General features: G+C 41.0%; 1 protein-coding gene across 1 annotated transcript in view; it reads left to right on the top strand.

The window, feature by feature from the left end:
• APOB (apolipoprotein B) overlaps positions 1–4,297 on the top strand; it is a 50,117-nt gene extending 45,820 nt beyond the window's left edge. The window contains exons 28-29 of the mRNA XM_083431287.1: positions 117–300; positions 1,371–4,297. Of these exons, the coding sequence (XP_083287413.1) occupies positions 117–300; positions 1,371–3,128 (1,942 nt within the window). The 3' untranslated portion in view covers positions 3,129–4,297. The remainder of the gene's footprint in view (positions 1–116; positions 301–1,370) is intronic.
• The last annotated feature ends 17,223 nt before the right edge of the window (positions 4,298–21,520 follow it).

Genomic DNA, 21,520 nt, shown 5'->3' on the forward strand with positions numbered 1-21,520 from the left:
CTACAATTCTATGATTCTAAGTCTTCTGAGATAGACATTCATTTAAAATCAACTGTATTTTTAAATTAATCTCAATTAATAATTACCTTTTCTCTGATTGATTCTGCCTGCTTTAGAACCACTGACTACACGATATCTCTGGATGTCACCAGCCCAACCTTCACTGATGTTCAAGTGCGTTTCCATGAACAGACCGCAAGAGTTGCTACCTCAATATCCTCATCTTCAGCTGGAACTCTTAGCTCTCTCATCAGTCTGGATACGGATACTTTCAAGGGCGAGGTTTTCTACCAAACTCTGGTAAGCATGGCCAGAATTAGGCAGTGTGCTCTTGCTTGAAGGATCATGAACTTACTACTGGCACAGTGCCCATCTTTATGATAGATGGGTTTGAAGGCAGAAGAGGCAGAAGTCAAGTTTTGTTGTGACAGTCCTGTATTGTGAGGTCCCTGTTAACTGAGTTGGACTGGTTCACACCAGGAACAGAGGTGTGGTGAGAACAGGATGCTCTGTGACAAAGGGAAATGCCACTTCTGGGGTCTATCTTTCCATTTGCCACAGCATAGTTGCTCTGCTTACCTCTTTCGCCTCCTCAGCGTAAACTGAGTTTTTCAGAATTTGAGTATGTCGCCAGACTTCTAGCAGTACCATGAGGGGAAGACTAAGATGTGTTTTTCTAAGGCCACTTTTATTTGTAGATGTTAGCCGAATGCAGGCTTCTTCTACCTGTTGCCCCTCCCCCAAATTGTTGGACTACAGCTCCCACCATCCCTGATAATTGGCCATTGGATTTTTAAATTATAAATGATTACTGCAAAAAGAAGCTATATCTATGCACCGGGTCATATTCTGCCAAATTTTTGTTTCATGTTACTTTTTATTTCCCATATTTTAGTGTCCTTGGGTTGACTAAAATTATTTAATAATTTAAATAGGCTTAGGATTTAAGTGTGTTAGGGAAGAATTTAAGATGTTTAAAGACAAATCTGAAAGAATGAAAGATGTCAAGTGACTAAGTTAAATTTTCTGAGAAAATTGAGTTTGGAAAACTGTTAAAATGATATATAATGAAATTCAACCAAGGGGATTTGAGGAAGTCACTAAATAATGTTACCAAGATTTAAATAGGATGTATGTTTGTGTGTTTGTTTGTGTGTTGGTGTTTTAAAAATCTTTGGAAAATTAATAAAAACTTCAAAAAATTTTTTTTAATAATTTAGGAAGGGCACAGCAAACAGACACAAGCCATAACCACAGATATGATAAACATTGGTGCAAAATAAGTCTATTAGTGGAAGACTTGTCTTGGGCTTTTCTTAGCAAAGTAGTGGGTGAGTGACAGTTCCTAAAAATGTGTTTTGCATTTGCAGTCTAACCCTCAGGAAGTCGTCGATGTCTTTAAAGGCGAGATATCATTCCGAAATCCTGAACTGATTCAAGTCAAAGCCAACTGGAAAGAGGATGCTGCCATAGACCTACTTGAAGGCTTAAAAGAGAAGGTGCCTAAAATAGCCGGTGCTTTGTACAACTGTGTTAACAAGTACCACCATGAGCATATGGGTATTGAGATCAACACTGCCACCTTGAAGCTGAAGGACAACCTGAAACATAATGCTGACACGGCTTACAGAGGTACTTTAAGCACTATCAACGAACTGGAACAGGGGCTGCATGGCATAAGTAACCAGGTCACTGGGGAATATGAAATCTTGAGGAAGAAAGCCAAGAAGCTGTACCACCAAGCTGCAGATCAAGCCAACCAGATGGACTATGACCAAATCAGAGCCCAGTTTTTTGAAGCCACCATGAATATAATCGCAGAATACCATAAAAGGGTGAAGCGTCTTATTGATTCTGCCATAGAATTCTTGAAGGTAACAAAATTCCAGGTGCCAGGAGTAGACGGAGAGCACACTGGTGAAGAACTTTATGTGATGGCCACTGAGAAGTTAGCAAACACCATAGAGCTCTGCATCACAAAAATGCAGGAATATTTTGATGACCTGAATGCATATGCGAATGAACTAGAGGTTAAAATTCCAATTTCCGGCCAGACCCTCAAAGTTCGTGACATACTTGATGAAATTAAGGTCTTTCTAACACATGTTAGAAATAGAGTCAGTAACCTGTTTCTTGCCCTTGAAAAGATTGACTTCACACAATATCTAAGAGAGCTCAAGGAAGTCACTCAGCAAGTTTTCAAAGCAGCAGAAGATCTGATTGCAAATTTGAAAGCCCAAAACTATGAACATTTAAAAGCCCAGGCAAGACAACTCTCGGTCAAGATCGGGCAAGGACTCAATGAGTTAGCAAACAATATAGGATACTTCGCTCAGCAGGTTGGAAAGTTTATCCAGCAGACTTTGCAGGTTAGTTCCGTGGAGATAGAGCGTTTGCTGCAAAGCATCAAAGCCCTGCGGGAGGAATATTTTGACCCAAGCATTGTTGGGTGGTCTGTCAAATATTACGAAGTGGAAGAGAAGGTGTTGGCTTGGCTGAAGGGTCTGATCAATGATGTGGTAGAATGGCATGCCAAATGGATCAGTGGGGCTTCTGACATGGTTGCACACCTGACAGATCAAGTGAAAGATTTTTTGGAGAACTATGAAACTGAATTCTCCAAGTCGGCTCACGACAAGATTCTATATTGGTCGGAAGCTGCTAAGAAGAGTGCTGCAGAACAAAACCAAAAAGTCAAGGCAAAGGTAAATGAGGCATACGAGCACCTGTCTGATTCCTATGCAAGGCTTATCGCTAACACTAAGACCCTGATAGACCTGACAATAGAAAACTATACTGCATTCCTCCGGTACCTCCAACAGCTTCTGGATCAGTTTGAACAAGCGACAGCTGACACACTGAGGCCCTATGTCGTTGTCCGCCAAGGAGAGCTCAGGATAGACATCCCAAAACCATTTGACTTGCCAACCATTTATCAGATGAGCCAGCTCAGTGAGGAAGATATGAGAAAGAAACTGGAAATAACGCGGGAACTGATTCAGCAAGGTGTCGAACAAAGCTCCAGGAAATGGGAAGATCTGCAATATTTCATTGATCAGCAGATCAGCGCTGGGCAACTGACCATGCAACAGATCAAGGAAAATGTACAGAAGCGCTTGCAATCTTGAACGGACAAAGAAAAAGAAATGTAGTGCAAGCTTTTACCACGCCATATTCAAAGCCAGCGGCAATCATTGCTCTTGGAACATCAGAAAGCTATTTGTTTGAATTTGGCATTTGTAAATGAAAACGGAATAATTTGTGGGTTAGTCTAATGCTTTTCAAAAGCCAATAAATTAATTCTTTGTGACATTTTAGTGTCCTTTCATTGAAACCAGTTTTCTTTTAGGTCATAGGTCATAATCCAGTATTTTTTAATGGAAGCCTTTTTAGAGGCTTCAGGTGGAACAGGGCCAGAACCCACATTGAGCAAAACGTTTTGAAAATTGCTTCAATGGAAGATGAGAACCCAATGGAACAAGAAGTAGCATGTGATGAAAAAGTCAGCCTAAGAACCCAGCTTAAGAATGTGAACTATAAATAAATTTTAATCAGGCAAGTAACAGGAGGAAAGTAGGCAGAAGCCTACGTGTTGGGTTGGAATGTGCATTCTCCATAAAACGAAACAAAGGCATCATCAGTGAATAAAATTGATCTGTCTACAAAGTTAAACATTAAGTTTCTTTTGTGCCCTAAATAGTCCTCTAACCAGTCAAGGGTCAAGCACTGTACTTGTCAACAGTTTCCCTTTTTTCCGTCAACCGTGTTAGTATTTTCTGGTTTGTAGAACCATTATTTTTATATTTCTATTTTAATTGTTGAATATTTTATTTTTGGTTCAATCCAAGGCCCACCATTGTTTCAGGCAATCTTCAGCTTAAACTGAGGTTGTCAGCTCCTTGTTCTGAAGCAGGCTGGTGTCCCACTGTTTTTACTCTGCCAGTACTACTTAAATAGGCAAAATTCATTAGAGGCAGTATTTCCACAATGAGCACTCTCTTGCTGCTCAGCTGTTGAAAGTGCAGGAGCCCTCTCTGGGCAACCCCGCAGGAAGGCCTCCTGTGAATATTCCTGAGTTTGAAAATTCTGAAATTTCTGAAAGCAAAATATTTGGGCCTAATAATTTATTTGGTTTTATATTTAGCCATTAGAACACACTGTACATATCAGAGATCAGGCTAATAGGATTCCCACCCTTTCCCGTTCCCTTCTTGCTTTTCTCAGAACAAACTTGTTTTGCAATGTCAGTAGAAAAGTTGTGTATATGTATCCTTTAATTAAACAGTTCACTCTGCTAGCTTTTGTATTTCTTTTCCCCTTACCTTGTTAATTTATGAAAGGAGGTTTGTTCTGTTTCGTTTTCTTTGAATCATATTCTTTTCATTCTCTTTTCCTGGGAGACTTTTTGGGCTCGTTACAAAGGGATTTTGCAAGTGTGTTCTAAGTCTGTCAGAGATGACTCCCATCTTTGGAAAACGATTCTCATTATTGGAAGCTAAACCTTTGGCAGAGGAACCAAAGAATTTCAAGAATAGCCCTATCAACTCCATCTCATCATGGTTTCTCCATTTTGTTTATGGGGTTTTGCTCACAGGATGCTTTGGCTAGGGTCAGTGAAGAGTCTGTGACTCTGTTGGGTAGGAGGCAGCCCGTCCTTCTCACCCGCTTGAAACGGTTTACATATACAAAACCAATTGTGAGGCCTACACTTTGATGAGCAGCTCAATAGTCATGGGCTTTCACTGCTTCCAGAAGGTCTGGGTCCGGGCAAATCTAAAAAAGAAGAGAATCAAGAGAGGCCTCTCTGCAGCCTTGGTGTTCTGACTTGGCACACAGATAGTAAGCTGAAGAGGGCATTCCTCATTGATCTTAAAAAGTTGAGGTGGGACTAGAGGCTGTTGGTCATCATCAGCACTGAGTTAAGCCTGGAAGAAAGTGGTGCAGATACCAGTGTCCCAATGCCATGTGATCCTGGCAACCCTTCAGGTGGTCCACACTGCAGTTTGCATTACCTGAAGCTTACAAACTGTGACCCTTGACAATGCCAGTGATGTGACATGTCCTACACAGCTTTTCCAAATGTTCTGCTATTGCTCTAAGTAACGGTATACATAAGGGACCCTCCTCGATGGGAACGAAAGCTCTCAGGTGAAATGCTTCTAGGCAGTCAGATGGTGGCACTATGCACAAAGTTCCACTGGGGGCCGTTCTGAGCTCATTAAAATGTGTGTTATGCTGCTCATTGTCTCGTTCTCATTCTCTGCTCTGATTTCCCCTTGGTTACCTAGTTGGAAACTGTACCCCTGATAATTCATACACACACACACACACACACGGACAACCTCTAACAAATGTTGCTAAGTGAGGAACTGCCACCTGTTAAGAATCTATGGTTTGGGGATTCACTGAAGTGTGCGGTTTTCCCACACTAGTATTTTAAAAGGTTATAGATCATGTGTGCATAATAGGCAGAACATTAGGTCACTTGTCTCACTTACAACAATAATCCATTTTGATATGGGTCAGGTTGACACAAAGAATCTACCCATACCAGGTCTATTGATGAAACTGATCCCCTTTCCCCCCAAACTAATGAAATTTTCAACTAATGGGTACTTAAGTTAATAAAGTGTGCCACACATCTGTTAGGAGCCATTTGTAAAAGAAACCATTGGGAGTTCAGCTCTGAGATCACTGATATAACGTTTGAATGGCATCCCACTGGGAAACAGCATGGTATCAAATTAAGGAAAGTAACACAATAAATGTGTGAGAAATAACATTAGTGCATAAACAGTAAGGAAGAGAAGAGAGCTTGAGGGGGGATGACTGCCACTGGGTGTCCACAAAACTACTACTAATAAATTATCAGGGCAAATCCTTTTCCCCTACTGGTGGCTTTGGCATTGACTTAAATGAATCATTTTCAGAACAAAAACCACATCAAAATAATAATGATGAATTGATAAATTATTTTACAATGATAATAATTTACACACACCTACAAAAAATACACTACACACAGCGTACCCATCATAATTCTTTGTACATAATTATTTTACTAAACTTTTATCACAGGAATATTATTCTCCAGCTTCTTGCTGCATTAATACTTAGTGATTGACAACCTCAGAATTTTGTGCTTCTTATCATCCCAATTTAACTTATCCCTCTTACACTCCACCAGTTTAATAATCTCTCTCCACATATTGGCAGCATTTTCACTTCACATTTCACACATCATTGTGCAGCCCATAGAAATAATGACAAGAAAAAATCTATAATAATGTCTGTGTGTTTTAAAGCCCATTCATTGCTACTTAGAGAGTCAAAACATAGATGGATGATAGATAGATGATGATAGATATAGATAGATAGATGATAGATAGATAGATAGATGATAGATAGATAGATAGATATAGATAGATGATAGATAGATGATAGATAGATGATAGATAGATGATAGATAGATAGATAGATAGATGATAGATAGATGATAGATAGATAGATAGATAGATAGATAGATAGATAGATAGATGATAGATAGATGATAGATAGATAGATAGATAGATGGATAGATAGATAGATAGATAGATAGATAGATAGATAGATGATAGATCATTAGAGATGATAGATAGATAGATGATAGATAGATAGATAGATGATAGATGACAGATAGTTGTATGCCCCCCATCTCCCAAGTGGTGCAAGATTTCAAGAGTTCCAGGCCACAAACTATTAACAATATCATGATAACAATGGTACTGCCCCAAATGAAAATGATTCACATACATTTGAGCTGACCATGTTAGAATTATAAATACAAATTTAGTTTTTGTTCCTTGCCACCATGCAGCCAAGAAGTGCCTCGAGACATCAGGTATTAAAATAGGGAATTCAATATACATAGATTGGCTCATGAGAGCATTCTAGTAGGACAGAACTTGAACCATTCCTTCAATGTCTTCCAATAATGCAAAAACTTTGCATGACTTTTTACTCTTGCCCTGTCTCTCTGCTCTCATATCCTACCCACAACTTTTGCCCCTCCAGACCCAGTACATTCAGCTGCCCAAAGGTGTCCTACTCCCTCAAACAACTTGGTCCATTCTTCTCTTGCTACTTGGGACATGCCTTCCAATCCACCTGCATGATGCTTTCACCTCTTCAAATTGGTCCTGAAAGAAGATGCAATTGACATAATTGGGGTAATAAGACGTTGGCTTGACAATTCATTTGTGGGCTTCCTAGAACCCCCTAGTGACTCTGCCAGTGCAACCCAGTCTGTAACTAAGCTTCATTCAGGGTCTACAAGATGCCGGTTTCAACTGTAGCATCTGTCGCAAGTTACTTGTGTACAGAGGCATGTTAGAGTGTAATCTAAGTCCAAAATCTTTTATATAAAGTTCTAGATCAACTGCCAAGGGGCGTTGCAGCATTTGCCTGCACCCAGGGCATGGAGGGTGAAAAAAAACATTTTCTACCAGCCCAGCCCTCACCATCAATGCCACTGGGCGGGCACAGGGCAAGGAGGGTTCATGGGGCCACACTATGTTGCCTGCCCATCTTTGCATGGGAACCCAGCCAGCCGGCTGGGCAGATATTCAGTAAAGGGGCCAAGGACATGGCAGCAAGGACAGAACAGACTCCAGGGTCCAGAGATCCCGGGTGGCAGGCAGGACAGGACAGGGATCCCTGCATGGGGGTGCCTGGTTTGCACCCCCTGAAAATCATGTGCCTGGGGTTATAGCCCCCCCCCCCGCCTACCCACACTATGTCCCTGTACCTGCCCTCTTTTTGTTAAAAAAGGTGGGGGAAGCAGAAATATGAAACAAACAAGCAAAAGCATTAAACAAAAACATGCATTTTTAAAAAAATTGAAAGAAAAACATGGAATTTTTAGTTGGAGTTCAGCTCACTTAAGCCCCACTGATTTCATAGGGGTCAATGATTTCAACAAAACCACAAACAAAAAGAGAAAACTTCCCCCCAACCCCTTCCCTGGTTCACGAAGCAACAGCAGCACAGGCATCACCATTTTACATCTCTGATGAGTTGTAAGTAAACGGAAAGTAAGTGCCTAGAGAAGTAAAAATGCATTATCTCACAGATCAACACAGCAGTACTGCTTTTTTAAAAAAGGATTAGTCCATCTTTCTTTCTTTCTTTCTTTCTTTCTTTGGTGCATAAGATGGCAAAGAGCAGCAAAAAAACAGTTAGTCTATCCAAAGGCAAGCCTGTGCTCACAGTGGAAACAATCATGTTCTACTGCATTAGCAAAGTTAATAAACAGAAATCAAACTGATTCAAAAGCGTCCTTTTACTGCCCTCACTTTTTGCGATAATTTCCCAAAAGAGCAGCCTGCCGCACTCTCAGATACCACAGATCTACAGTGGTACCTCGGGTTACATACGCTTCAGGTTGCATACGCTTCAGGTTACAGACTCCGCTAACCCCGAAATAGTACCTCGGGTTAAGAACTTTGCTTCAGGATGAGAACAGAAATCACGTGGTGGCAGCGGGAGGCCCCATTAGTTAAAGTGGTGCTTCAGGTTAAAAACAGTTTCAGGTTAAGAACAGACCTCCGGAACTAATTAAGTACGTAACCAGAGGTACCACTGTAATGCCATTCCATGAAAACCTTCCAGTTGTGAGGCATGATTGTCCCTACTTCTGCCAATAAGTGACCCAGAAATTACATATGTTTCAGTTAAACTATCTATCTATCTATCTATCTATCTATCTATCTATCTATCTATCTATCATCTATCGGTTTCACAGTGCTAACTGAGAGGAGGGTTGGATCCATTGCTCAGTGGTACAAACTTGCAGCCATTTCTTGCTGGAGGAATGCGTCTGTTGACGTTTCATGATTCTGTTAATACTCAGTCTTCAAATTCTTGTTCGTGAAGGAATCTGTGTTTTTGTCTCCATGATTCATAAAGGCAATGTATCATTTAATAACACCCTGAAAAAACTGTATTCTTGCCATAACCTAAAAACAGCAGTTGACCACTTGACGAGTTCTGCTTAAATTATTGAGTGATCTTATTTCCTAATTCCCAAGTGAATTTGTGTTCATGTAGCATAAGTATTCTCACATCTGGCATCTCGATGGCAAAATCTCAGGAGCAGAGCCGAAGGCGAGAAATATAGGCCCATTCTCTCTCCCACCCCCTCCTGAGAATTCAACCTGTGAGAGCTGTACCAGAGGCTGCAAAACATTTATTTATTGAATTTCTATCGCTCCCTTCGTCCCAAAAGAGTCCAGGACAGCAAACACCAATAAACCTATATAAACATCTTCAAAACAATTCCAATACAGATGCAGACTGGGAAAGATCTCTACTTGTTGGAATTGTAGGTGCCAGAAACAAAACAGAAGAGACTAATAATAATAATAATAATAATAATAATAATAATAATTTATATACTGCCCTTCACCTGAAGATCACAGTGTGGTTTACAGCATAAATATACAAAATGAAAACTTAAAATACATCTCCTAGTAAGAACAAAAATAACCCCTCCCACAAACACATTTAAAAGGCCATAGATTGCTTAAAAAGCCAAAGGCCTGGTTAGCAAAAGTACATTCCAAAGGGCAGGTGACAGGATTGTCTTGTCCACTGAATGGAAGGGTTTTGACTAGATGACCCTCATAGTCCCTTCTATCTTTACAACTCTGTGATTCTTACCAATAACAGTGGGTGTTTACCTGGAAATAACTCTCTGTCTTCAGTAGGACATACTCCCAAATGAGGATCCACAATATTAAGTTTCCTTTGATTGTGTGACAGCTTTGTGAGGTAAAGAGCACTTTCCATGTCAGCCGAATTTCTCTCTACGTAATGACCCTCAGTTGTTTCACCTTGCCGACAAAAGTCCGTATAGTTAAAGCTATGGTTTTCCCAGTAGTGATGTATGAAAGTGAGAGCTGGACCATAAAGAAGGCTGATCACCAAAGAATTGATGCTTTTGAATTGTGGTGCTGGAGGAGACTTGAGAAGATCAAACCTCTCCATTCTGAAGGAAATCAGCCCTGAGTGCTCACTGGAAGGACAGATCCTGAAGCTGAGGCTCCAATACTTTGGCCACCTCATGAGAAGAAACAACAACAACAACAACAACAACAACTTATTTATACCCTGCCCATCTGGCTGGGTTTCCCCTGCCACTCTGGGCGGCTTCCAACAGAACACTAAAATACAATAACCTATTAAACATTAAAAGCTTTCCTAAACAGAGCTGCCTTCAGATGTCTTCTAATGGTTGGACAGTGCTCTCGAAGCTACTAACATGAGTTTGACCAAACTGCAGGAGGCAGTGGAAGACAGGAGTGCCTGGCATGCTCTGGTCCATGAGGTCACGAAGAGTCGGACAAGACTAAACAACAACAACAAATGACCCTCAGTTATCACAGCTTTGTTCTGCTTAACATTTATTTGACCATTCTCACATCGAGGTTGCTGATGCACGCCATATTTCACAGTAAGATTAGCTATGGGTCCAGAAGCCTCTTAATTTTTTATATTTATGTATTTACACAAGTATAGTTGCCTTTATTTTGTGGGGGAAATGCAGGTCAGCTCTCTACTATTCAGAAATATTTATAAATTTATAGCCAAGAGCCAATTAAAAAAACCCAGTAAAAAAAGCTTTAATAATTCTAATAACCTGCACCAGATGAAACAACATGAGAGATGATAAAAAATATGTAACAGCTGTTCCCTCAAGGAAATAGGGTGCTAACACCTTTATCTCCAGACTTCCTTCCCAGCCTTTCCCACTCACTTCTGATCATCTTGCCAAACAGAGTGTGCCTGGCGATTATTTGCTGGCATACCGCCACAGTATGCAATCAACAAATATGCATGTGCAGATTTACGTTCACATGCTTGGCCCCAATGCAATTCCACATTCTTGGTGTGCCACCGCTGGATAGGAAGCTCAAAGGAATGTCTGCACTTTGAAGAATGTTGCTGTGTTGTAAGACCACAAAAGGGCATGAGCTGGATCCAGCAGAGAAGCACTGAAGGAAAAAACCTCTGGCCTCACATTTGCCTGCTTTGTGCGATTATGGGCATTGAGGGAGCCTGAGAACTCTCTGAAGGGAGGTCTGGAGAGAAAGAAGGCAGCCTGCGGTAAGCAAACTCTTCTCTCTATTTTAAAATTAGAGATGGCCCATTTTGGGTGGAGGGGCTGCTCAAACATCAGGAAACAGCTCCTTCCTTGATAAGCTGCAAACCAACCATAGCTGTCAACGTTTCCCTTTTTTTAAGGGAAACCCCCTTGTTCTGAATAGGATTCCTCGCAAGAAAAGGGAAAAGTTGACAGCTATGAAGCCAACAATTGGCCCTTTTCCTCCCATTCTGCCATTCACATGTTGGGAAAGCATCGTTATGTAGAAATAATGTACTAAAGCTATGTACTAAATCCCCTGCAAAGACATTTTTGGTGGATTTTCAGGGTGTATGAAGTGGAGATGTCCACCATTTTCTTTCCCCTGAACTCCCCTTAGAGAAACAATACTATATAGTGCAGGATTTTGCAGCTCAAAATTGTGAGTGTGTGTAAGGAAATTGAAGTATACTAGGAGTCAAGAGTGGATTTCATGCTCTTTATTCAGCTCATAGTGGTGAGGAGGAATGGAAGTTCCCCTAGAATGTCTGCTTTATATACATTATTTACACAATGGGCCCCCAAGTGATTGGCTAATTCCGGGATTCTCCTGTAGGCCAATCAGGTTGCGGATTCACTTCCACCTGGAGCTGGATTGGGTGGCTCCTGTGGACCAATCAGACTGCTGCATTCTGGATCCTATTGTTCTAGGACCAATCAGACTGCTGCATTCTGAATCCTATTGTTCTAGTACCAATCAGACTGCTGCATTTTGTATCCTATTCAGCTCAGTACATAAAAGAAATGTTGGCTCTAACTAGTGGTCAGTCACCATTTTTCTTCTTCAGGAAACCCTCAATGTTTTGACATGATGTTATGTCACGCAGTGGATGGGAAATGGCGACCACCGATGAAGGCCACCATTTCCCTCACCAGAACACCATTCCCCTCAGAGAAATGCTGAGTGTGTGGCCTCAGAGTTGCTAACCCTGAATGTTCACTATTTGTGCATTCGAAGATCCTTACAGGAGTTTTCCTGCTGCTTCAGGACAGCAGACAAAGTGAAAGATGAAGAATGTGGTGTTCCAATGATGACAAGGCAAGGAGAACATACACAACATTAACTAGCATATGGAACAAAGGTTTCCATTGCCAGTCAACACAAATGCTCTGTCTCAGCTGCTGCAGGCCCTGAATAGTAAATGAAAGGGTTTTTAACCCCTCTCTCAGGCAAATCAAGGGAAGGGATAATAACAATAACAACAATAACAATAATAATTTATTTGTACCACGCCTATCTGGCTGGGTTTCCCCAGCCACTCTGGGCGGCTTCCAACAAAGATTAAAACTACATTAAATGTATTTTTAAATGTAAGGTGGGCAGGTTTTGCAAGAAGATTTTATTGTGATGCATGTCCATCAGGTGTTCTGCACTCTGAAGGGTTTCCTGAGCACATCTACCCTGCGGTCCATGTTCATCCATTTTGTTCCCACTTCTCACACATGGGCTGTCTCCTAAAGGGAGTGAAAAGAGATAAAGCTGTATTGGAAAACAGCTACATTATCACTTTTGTAAAAGGAAGGGATTTTGTAATAAACAGGGAATATTAAGGACAAATGAGAAAGAGAAAAGTAAAGGCCTCCCCTGCCGTGTCACTCCTTAAGTGATTAATGAGACTTAAGGAATTCACCAATGGATTCTCCAAGCAACTGAGCATTGCTTCAGTGGAATGCGGTCAAGGTTGCATTGTATTCTCAAATCCCAGCTGTTTGGGAGCACCCAAGATTTGTGGCAACAGACCTGTGGGAGAAATTACACATCATTTGTTAAAATGGGTGGAAGAACGACAGTCACGCTTTCCAGATAGCGACTTGGATGCATCTTTCGATTCTCTGTCCTCTTCCTTACAACAGATTTGCGTGTGTGTGTGTGTTTTATAGTAGAATTAAATCCCGGAAATTGTCTAGAAATAAACCCCTTTGAACTTACGCACTGCTTTCTTGATCTGCATGGATTCAGTTATGTGTAACTTTATAATACATTTTCTAAAACAAAAGCAAAAAAATAAAACCTTTTAGAACTGTCAGTGAAGCTTTGTCATGGGTGGAAATGTCTCCTTAGAAGATATCTCATGGAGGAAAATTAGCACATAAAACAGGAGGCAAACATGCAGCAGAAAACCAGGATGAAAGCGCCTAGGATCCCAGCCAAGAGAAATCCCAAGTTGAAACATAATTTGGTTCTTCCAATATTTGTCATCTGAAAATGGGGATCCATACATCTACTCTCTTTATTATGTGAGTTTGGGGGCCTTTTCTACAGTACTGAACATTGGCAGATATGTAGAATTGTGTTGACAAAATAGTGCATAGCTCTATAGTTCAGGAATTGGGCTAGGAACACCCTAGCTTTCTGTTTGTTAATAGGTTTATTTGTTGAAAAGAGGAGAAGTATACAAAGCAAAGAGACAAAGGTGAACGTATAATAATAATACAATAATTTACTATTTATACCCTGCCCATCTGGTTGGGTTTCCCCAGCCACTATGGGCAGCTCCCAAAAGAATATTAAAAACACGGTAAAACATTGAGCTTTGAAAACTTCCCTAAACAGGGACTAGAGTGGTTTTTCATTTCTGAAAGTATACTTTCTTGACTTGTGGCAATGATAACAACAACAACAACAACAACAACAACAACACAATAAAACAGCAAACCTTAAAAACTTCCCTAAACAGGGCTGCCTTCAGATGTCTTCTAAAAGTCAGATAGTTGTTTATTTCCTTGACATCTGATGGGAGGGCGTTCCACAGGGCAGACGCCACTACCAAGAAGGCCCTCTGACTAGTTCCCTGTAACCTTGCTTCCCGCAGCGAGGGAACCGCCAGAAGGCCCTCAGAGCTAGACCTCAGTGTCTGGGCTCAATGATGGGGGTGGAGACGCTCCTTCAGGTATACTGGTATACAGGTATACATATCAGGGGGAGGAGGTAAAATTGGGTTCTGCGTTGCAGGATCAGATTAAAGCTAAATTTTGCGTCCAGAAAAGAAGTGGATTTCTACTATAGACCCTTCCAGATAAATGGGTTTTCTTTCTTAAATCTGGAGTGACCGCTTCCATCTATCTAGTTTGGTTCTGACAGGCATTCCTTGGAGCCTTCAGGATAATTAGATGATTGCTCCCTTCATAATATAGCAATGGAACAGTATTATATTCTTCTACCCTGCAGAGCAAATCCATGAAAGGCTTAGCAGAAAAGAGATAGCACAATTAAGCTGAATCGGGATTTTAAGTGGAGAATTCCTAGGTACTCAAAGTCTTAACTCAAACTGTCTTAAACGACAGTTACTGTAGTCAAATGGAATTATAATTTCAGCAAGAGTCCTTAAACCAAACCTGAACCCCCGCCCCATCTATATATTTATATCCTATCATCTATCTATCTATCATCTATCTATCTATCTATCTATCTATCATCTATCTATCTATCTATCATCTATCTATCTATCTATCTATCTATCTCTATCAATCTATCTATCATCTATCTATCTATCTATCTATCTATCTATCTATCTATCATCATCTATCTATCTATCTATCTATCTATCATCATCTATCTATCTATCTATCTATCTATCATCTATCTATCTATCTATCTATCTATCTATCTATCTATCATCTATCTATCTATCATCTATCTATCTATCTCTATCAATCTATCTATCTATCATCTATCTATCTATCTCTATCAATCTATCTATCTATCATCTATCTATCATCTATCTATCTATCTATCTATCTATCTATCATCTATCATCTATGTTTGCTTTAAAAAAATCTATTTTTAAGCACTTAATCCATGTATATCCTTTATCTGTTTGAATCCTTCCCCTCACCCGTAACCCAAAGAGGCAGATAATTTCCATAGAACTGACATGATGGGATGGTAATTTCTTCATAAGATACCAAATAATACAAGAGTCCTAGAAATAGCTACCTAGCTTAACTTTGCCGGAATCCACGTTTTATGAATATTTCTGAGGTGGCCTACAATATATTGGGGGGGGGGGGGGGGTGAATGGAAAGTCCTAGGAGGAAAAACTGGGTTTAGTCTGGCAAAGTTTTACTTGAAAAGTAGCTTATAATGGTATACAAAAATACAGACAACTGAAATCTGGATAGAAAACAGAAGTACTGGATAAACTAATTTCTTCAAATACTTTAGGATGATTAAAGTAAAAACAACAACAACAACCTCACACAACCAGATCTCTCTCTCTCTCTCTCTCTCTCTCTCTGGGATAGCTGCTGGCCCAGCATAGCTTTTCCGTCCTTTAAAAATAACCATGAGAACTGGAGAACAATTAGCAGAACAAATATTTATTCTTGCAAAAACGCATATTGAATAGATTTGAGCTCAGGAAGCAAATAATTATTAGGATCAAAATTGGCTAATGTTCTCCTGATGCCATTTCTAAAACAATTTGAGTTTTGTTATTAGTGTATGTGTGCATAATGTATTGGTTTGGATCTTGCTAAATGCTGTTTGGGCCAGATTAGTTAACATTATTTTTGTTGGCATTAATGGTTGTGCAACGTCCATAAACAACACTTCTGAACACTTCCATAACAGAAACCCAGCCATATGGAAGCGAGGAATGAACCGATCTTTATGTCCAATAGCCTGCGCTCGCAAGCATACTTTCCATACTTGGATTTGGGTCTGGAATGTCTCACTTGCAAAGATCCTCTGTTTAGTTGTCTTCTCACCTGTCATCGCGTGAGTTCAAATTTAAATATAAATAAATAGTTTCTGAGTAGTCTTCCATTGATTCCTGAGGACTACGAACAATTTGGCTGCATGGCCACCATATGCAGGAGCTTCTTATGAAGCCAGGAACCGCAGGGAATTTGGCAGGTATTCAACATGCTTTTCAGCAATCCCATATGCTCCAACATTCCTCTGATGGAAATCAAAGCATGTGCTTTTTGGTGCCACACTCTCGTGAGAGCCAGCTCATTCACGTGGCAGCATTTGTCAGCTCTTGTGGGAGCCCACTGACTTGTACGAGAATGCGGCATCACTGTGAATCAGTGCCGGATTTACATATAAGCTAAACAAGCTGTAGCTTAGGGCCTCAATCTCTTGGGGGCCCCAAAAAAATTTAAAGGGGAAAAAACTGGATGTACATTTCCAAAACATAACATAAAAAAACAAATAAAATGCAGTGGTGCCTCGCAAGACGAAATTAATTCATTCCGCGAGTGTCTTCGTCTAGCGGTTTTTTCGTCTTGCGAAGCAACCCTATTAGTGGCTTAGCGGATTAGCGCTATTAGCGGTTTAGCGGCTATTAGCGGCTATTAAAGGCTTAAGGGATTAGCGGATTAGCTGCTAAAAGGCTATTAGCGGCTTAGAAAAAGGTGGTGGGGAGCAAAAAAAAATCTCAAGAATCGCAAGACATTTTCGTCTTGCGAAGCAAGCCCATAGAGAAATTCGTCCTGCGAAGCACCTCTGAAAACGGAAAACCCTTTCATCTAGCGGGTTTTCCATCTTGAGAGGCATTCGTCTTGCGGGGCACCACTGTAAAACCTACATACAGCAATAGTGTTTTGTGTTGTGTGGGTTCCTATGATGTAAGTAATGGGCCCCGCCTGCTAGCTGGCTCCCTAAAATATCACTGGTTTGCTCATTTCTATATATAGGGTGCCTACATTCTGCATGGACTGGTTGCGTGGCAACATGTGCAAATGGCTTTAGATCTATAGATCTACTTAGGTCCATAAGTTACCATATAGCATATATTCAACACCAAAACCAGTGACAATTTGTTGTTGACAAAGGACAGCTGGACATATAAAGGGCCCCATTACCTTCAGTAGTTTCGGCCTCATCAAACTTAAATCCAGCCCTAGCATGGCTGCACTGGAGGGGGGCGGGGAGGGACATATGTAGATTCCCAGAATGCCCCAATGAATGAGAGTTGGAATCCTTCCAATCTCTCCTGCTGTTGGCTAGCATGACTCTTTTGAGAAAGAAAGGTGGTACAGTCATACCTTGGATCCCGAATGCCTTGTGAGTTGAATGTTTTGGCTCCCGAATGCCGCAAACCCCATAAGTGAGCTGGTTTGTGAACGTTCTTTGGAACCCAAACATCCGATGTGGCTTCCGATTGGCTGCTAGAGCTTCCTGCAGCCAATCAGAAGCTGCGCCTTGGTTTCTGAACGTTTTGCAAGTCAAGCAGACTTCCGGAATGGATTCCATTCAACTTCCAAGGTACGACTGTATATAAATGTTTGTTCATAAATAAATAGATAAATGACAAGGTAAGTAGAAGGCTTTGTGGAAGATGTCGGTTTGGGGGAGGGATATGAAAAGAAAGTAGGGGTTTATTGATGACTATTCTAGCTGATTGCCAAAGAATTGATGCTTTTGAATTATGGTGTTGGAGGAGACTCTTGAGAGTCCCATGGACTGCAAGAAGATCAAACTGATCCATTCTGAAGCCCTGAGTGCTCACTGGAAGGACAGATCTTGAAGCTGGAGGCTCCAATACTTTGGCCACCTCATGAGAAGAGAAGACTCCCTGGAAAAGACCCTGATGTTGGGAAAGATTGAGGGCACAAGGAGAAGGGGACGACAGAGGACGAGATGGTTGGACAGTGTTCTTGAAGCTACCAGCATGAGTTTGACCAAACTGCGGGAGGCAGTGGAAGACAGGAGTGTCTGGCGTGCTCTGGTCCATGGGGTCACGAAGAGTCAGACACGACTAAACGACTAAACAACAAGAACATTCTAGCTAGCCATAAAGAATGCATTGCATCTCACAAATCCCAGTTCCCTGTTTTGAAACAAGCGCATCCACAATCCCCTGGTTTTATTTCTTCAAACTAATGACCATTAGTGGCCACCAAAAGTTATGTAAATACATTTGTTCTTCCTCTCTCCTCTTCTCATTCTCGAGCTTCAAAATACGTTCCAAAAAATACCTCGTAAATTATGAAGAAAGGTAGTGGAGTTTTGTTTTGTTAACCAAAAGAGGGGGGGGCTACATTGGGACCCTGTCATGCTTTCAAGTACAGAGGGAAGCTGTCCCTTGCTGACTGAGGCAGTTTTTAACCAACCCACTGCTTATGGTCCTCTGAAATCTGTCGAGGAATCCCCTTATTCATGACAGAGGGCTTGCTTTTACAAGACCTGGCAAGACACAAGAGAGCCAGCCAGGCTTTAAAGTGGATACCCTCTGCATCTTTACCATATGTTGTCATCAGTTGAGAAATGCTAGTCAGTAGTTTTCAAATGAGCCTACTGAACCCCAGGGAACAACTGAGTTTTTATAAGCTTCCATACAAGGCCGATGATTCATTTCAGTTTGGTTTTCAGTGTCCCCACTCTGAGAGTTCGGCTGCTTTATGCTTACACAAACCATGTTGTTTTTCCATTCTTTAATGGGCCGTTAGAGAAATAGCAGAGCAGAGTGAAAATCTTGATGACTCATGTGCTCATAATTTTACAGCAGAGGCACCCTTATTGGTGGCATTAACAAACAAACAAACAAAACCATTCAATGATTCTGGAGGTGATTTAGCTAAATTCGAGTGCCATTCTCCCTGATACCGAGCCAGAATATTTACCACAGCAAGCTCTAAATATTTTGTGCAACATCATGACACTTTCACAACTAAAAGTGTCATCGTGGATACAATCCATGTTCCCTTTGGTGTTCTGTATCCCTTTTCATACGAATTATAACAGGGTATCCTGGCCAAATAATAATAATTCTTTGAGCTTAGTCCAATTAATGTAGGTGTTACTAAATAATAATAAAAAAAGGGGGGGGGACATTTTTCATTTCAAGGACTACATTTCCATGTGGACAAACTTCCCAGGTCCAAGCAAATGGTGGGTAGATATTGTTAAGTACAGTAATTTAATTCACCGATATTGTAAATGCTTGCATGCATTGCTATGTCTTTACATTTGATTGGTTGGTAACTGAATTCTAGAGAGTTCTACAGTAGTTTTTGTTAAGTTGTGGGTGAACCTATCAGACGACACAGCGATTCATAAAACAGCTCTTGTTTATTCACAGACCAGGACAGAACTGAACTGAAGGGTTCAGTCAGCCTGCTTATATAGAACTCCAGTACAACGTTACTGTAACAACTTTCTAAAACTATCCAATCACTGAACGTCACTTTTGATCCCTTATTTGCATAACTATCTACAGTATCCCCCTGCTGGCCCAGGGTGAGAACTTCAGTACATAACACCTTTCATGTGATTGGCTAACGTTGATCACATGGGAGGTATCCAGTGAAGGAAAGACTCCATTTTATGTGGAGCAAGAGGGCTCTGTTTTAGAATCCACTGTGAACACTGCTAAGTTGAGTAGAGTGTTGTTGCGCTTCTTGAAAGAAAGAGAGCAAAGCTACAGGAGAAGGTAAAAGCAGAAAACTCTCATAGGAGCTGCAAGGCACTGCCTGATTGAGATACAGAAGGCTGAGGGCTGAGCTCTGGGAAGAGAGGAAAATACAGTTGTTTGGAAGTTAGAAGAAGAGGCTGTCAGCCCATGATTGGATGAGTGTGTGACTGTAAATATTAAGCTTTAATTCATCTCTAAGTTTCTGCAAGGTAAGTTTTTGAATCTGAAAGTCTGGACATTGGTTAAATTTCCAAAGAAGCGTGTCAGTCATATATACAATTTGAGCTCCTTAGCTCAACACCAGAACTTTGTATGGTAAGCTGTATTCCCATCACACAAAAGGCAGAGGTTTCTACATACACACCTGTCCATTTAGGAAAGCAGGAAGCATTCTCACGGTTCAAGGATGAATTCTAGCCAGACAAAAACTGGAGCAGTTTATGGGGCAGAGCCTGCTCCAGTGTGTGGCCTGGGGAAGTCGCATGGGCAAGCCAAAGTCCTAGAGAGTCTGCAGGGCTGCACATGGCCCTAGACTAAGGTCCCTGACCCTTGAGTCAGAGGATGCATTAATCCAATACATATATGATGGAACTAGAGAGGCAGCAGCTTTTTAATGTGATATGTTACATTCAAATATACAAGAAGATAATAATAGATGGCTCAAGGGCCAGATGCCCCTTAGTTCCATATTGCTCAAGCAATTCCAGTGTTTAGAATTATATTAATCACAAGGGGAGTGTATAAGAAAGAAAAAATCAATGTACTATACAGTGGAACCCCGGGTTACAAACACCTCGGGTTACAAACACTTCGAGTTACAGACTCCGCTAACCTGGAAGTAGTACCTCGGGTTAAGAACTTTACCTCAGGATGAGAACAGAAATCATGCGCCGGTGGTGCGGCGGCAGCAGGAAACCCCATTAGCTAAAGTGGTACCTCAGGTTAAGAATGGTTTCAGGTTAAGAACAGACCTCGGAAACGAATTAAATTCGTAACCAGAGGTACCACTGTACTCCCATACATTCTTAAATACATTGATATAGTGTTATTATCCTAATACATATATAGATGTTAATAGCCTACTACGTTCTGTATAAACCCATTCAAAATATTGTCATATTTATCCAAACAAAGTCTACGCCTGTAAGCAGTCTGTTCATAAGTTGTGAATATTGTTGTCGTATTGTCGGTCCATTGATTAAAGGGTATGTATCACATCTTTATTCTTCCAATACTTCGGTATAAGTCTCTTGGCCACTGTTAGGAGCATAGAATCCATTTCCATTGTCCCGTTGTTAATTTCCACACAATAGGTATATAGTTCAAAAGAATATTCTCTGCCGAAAGATTAAACTTCTCCTGCACAGTCTTCCATGATACTTGACCACAGTGCCTGATCCTTTAGCTTTGCTGGACTTTGGAGTGATGACACCAGCATAGCCCTCAAGGCCAATGCGATTAGAGTTCCCACTGTTGCCATTTCACAAGGCTGGGCATGGAATCTTCTACTTTTGGGGGATATAAGGTTTCATAGAATAATCAGCTCAGGAGGGTTTTAACACAGTTAAAGCAAAACTTCATTGACATGACTAATAAACACATGTCTAAAACAGACGGGCTGAGGGGGCAGGCGGGCGGTGGGGGTGCCATTCATGACCGCAAGGAGGCCCATCAAGAAAGGTCAGCAGTTTATATCAATGCCTGTTCGAAGCCTCTCCAAAGCAGTAGGCAGCTTTCTGGTCTAGTTAGGAACGTTTGCTTTCTCACACAAGCAAAATGTGGTTCACCTCAAGGGAAAAGAAAACAGATCATTTGATCCCTCACAGTAGGTTTCCATGCCGCACTGCTAAGCATGAAGGAATCGTGGAAATTCACCAGGTGTAAAAAAAATGAAAGAAAGAAAGAACAAAAAAGAAGGCACCACAGTTTCAGCCCAGCCTAACTTTCCTCAGAGCATCCTCTGGGGTATCGAGCC

Source organism: Podarcis tiliguerta (assembly GCF_965153285.1).
Source record: "Podarcis tiliguerta genome assembly, chromosome: 3".
Lineage (NCBI taxonomy): Eukaryota > Metazoa > Chordata > Lepidosauria > Squamata > Lacertidae > Podarcis > Podarcis tiliguerta.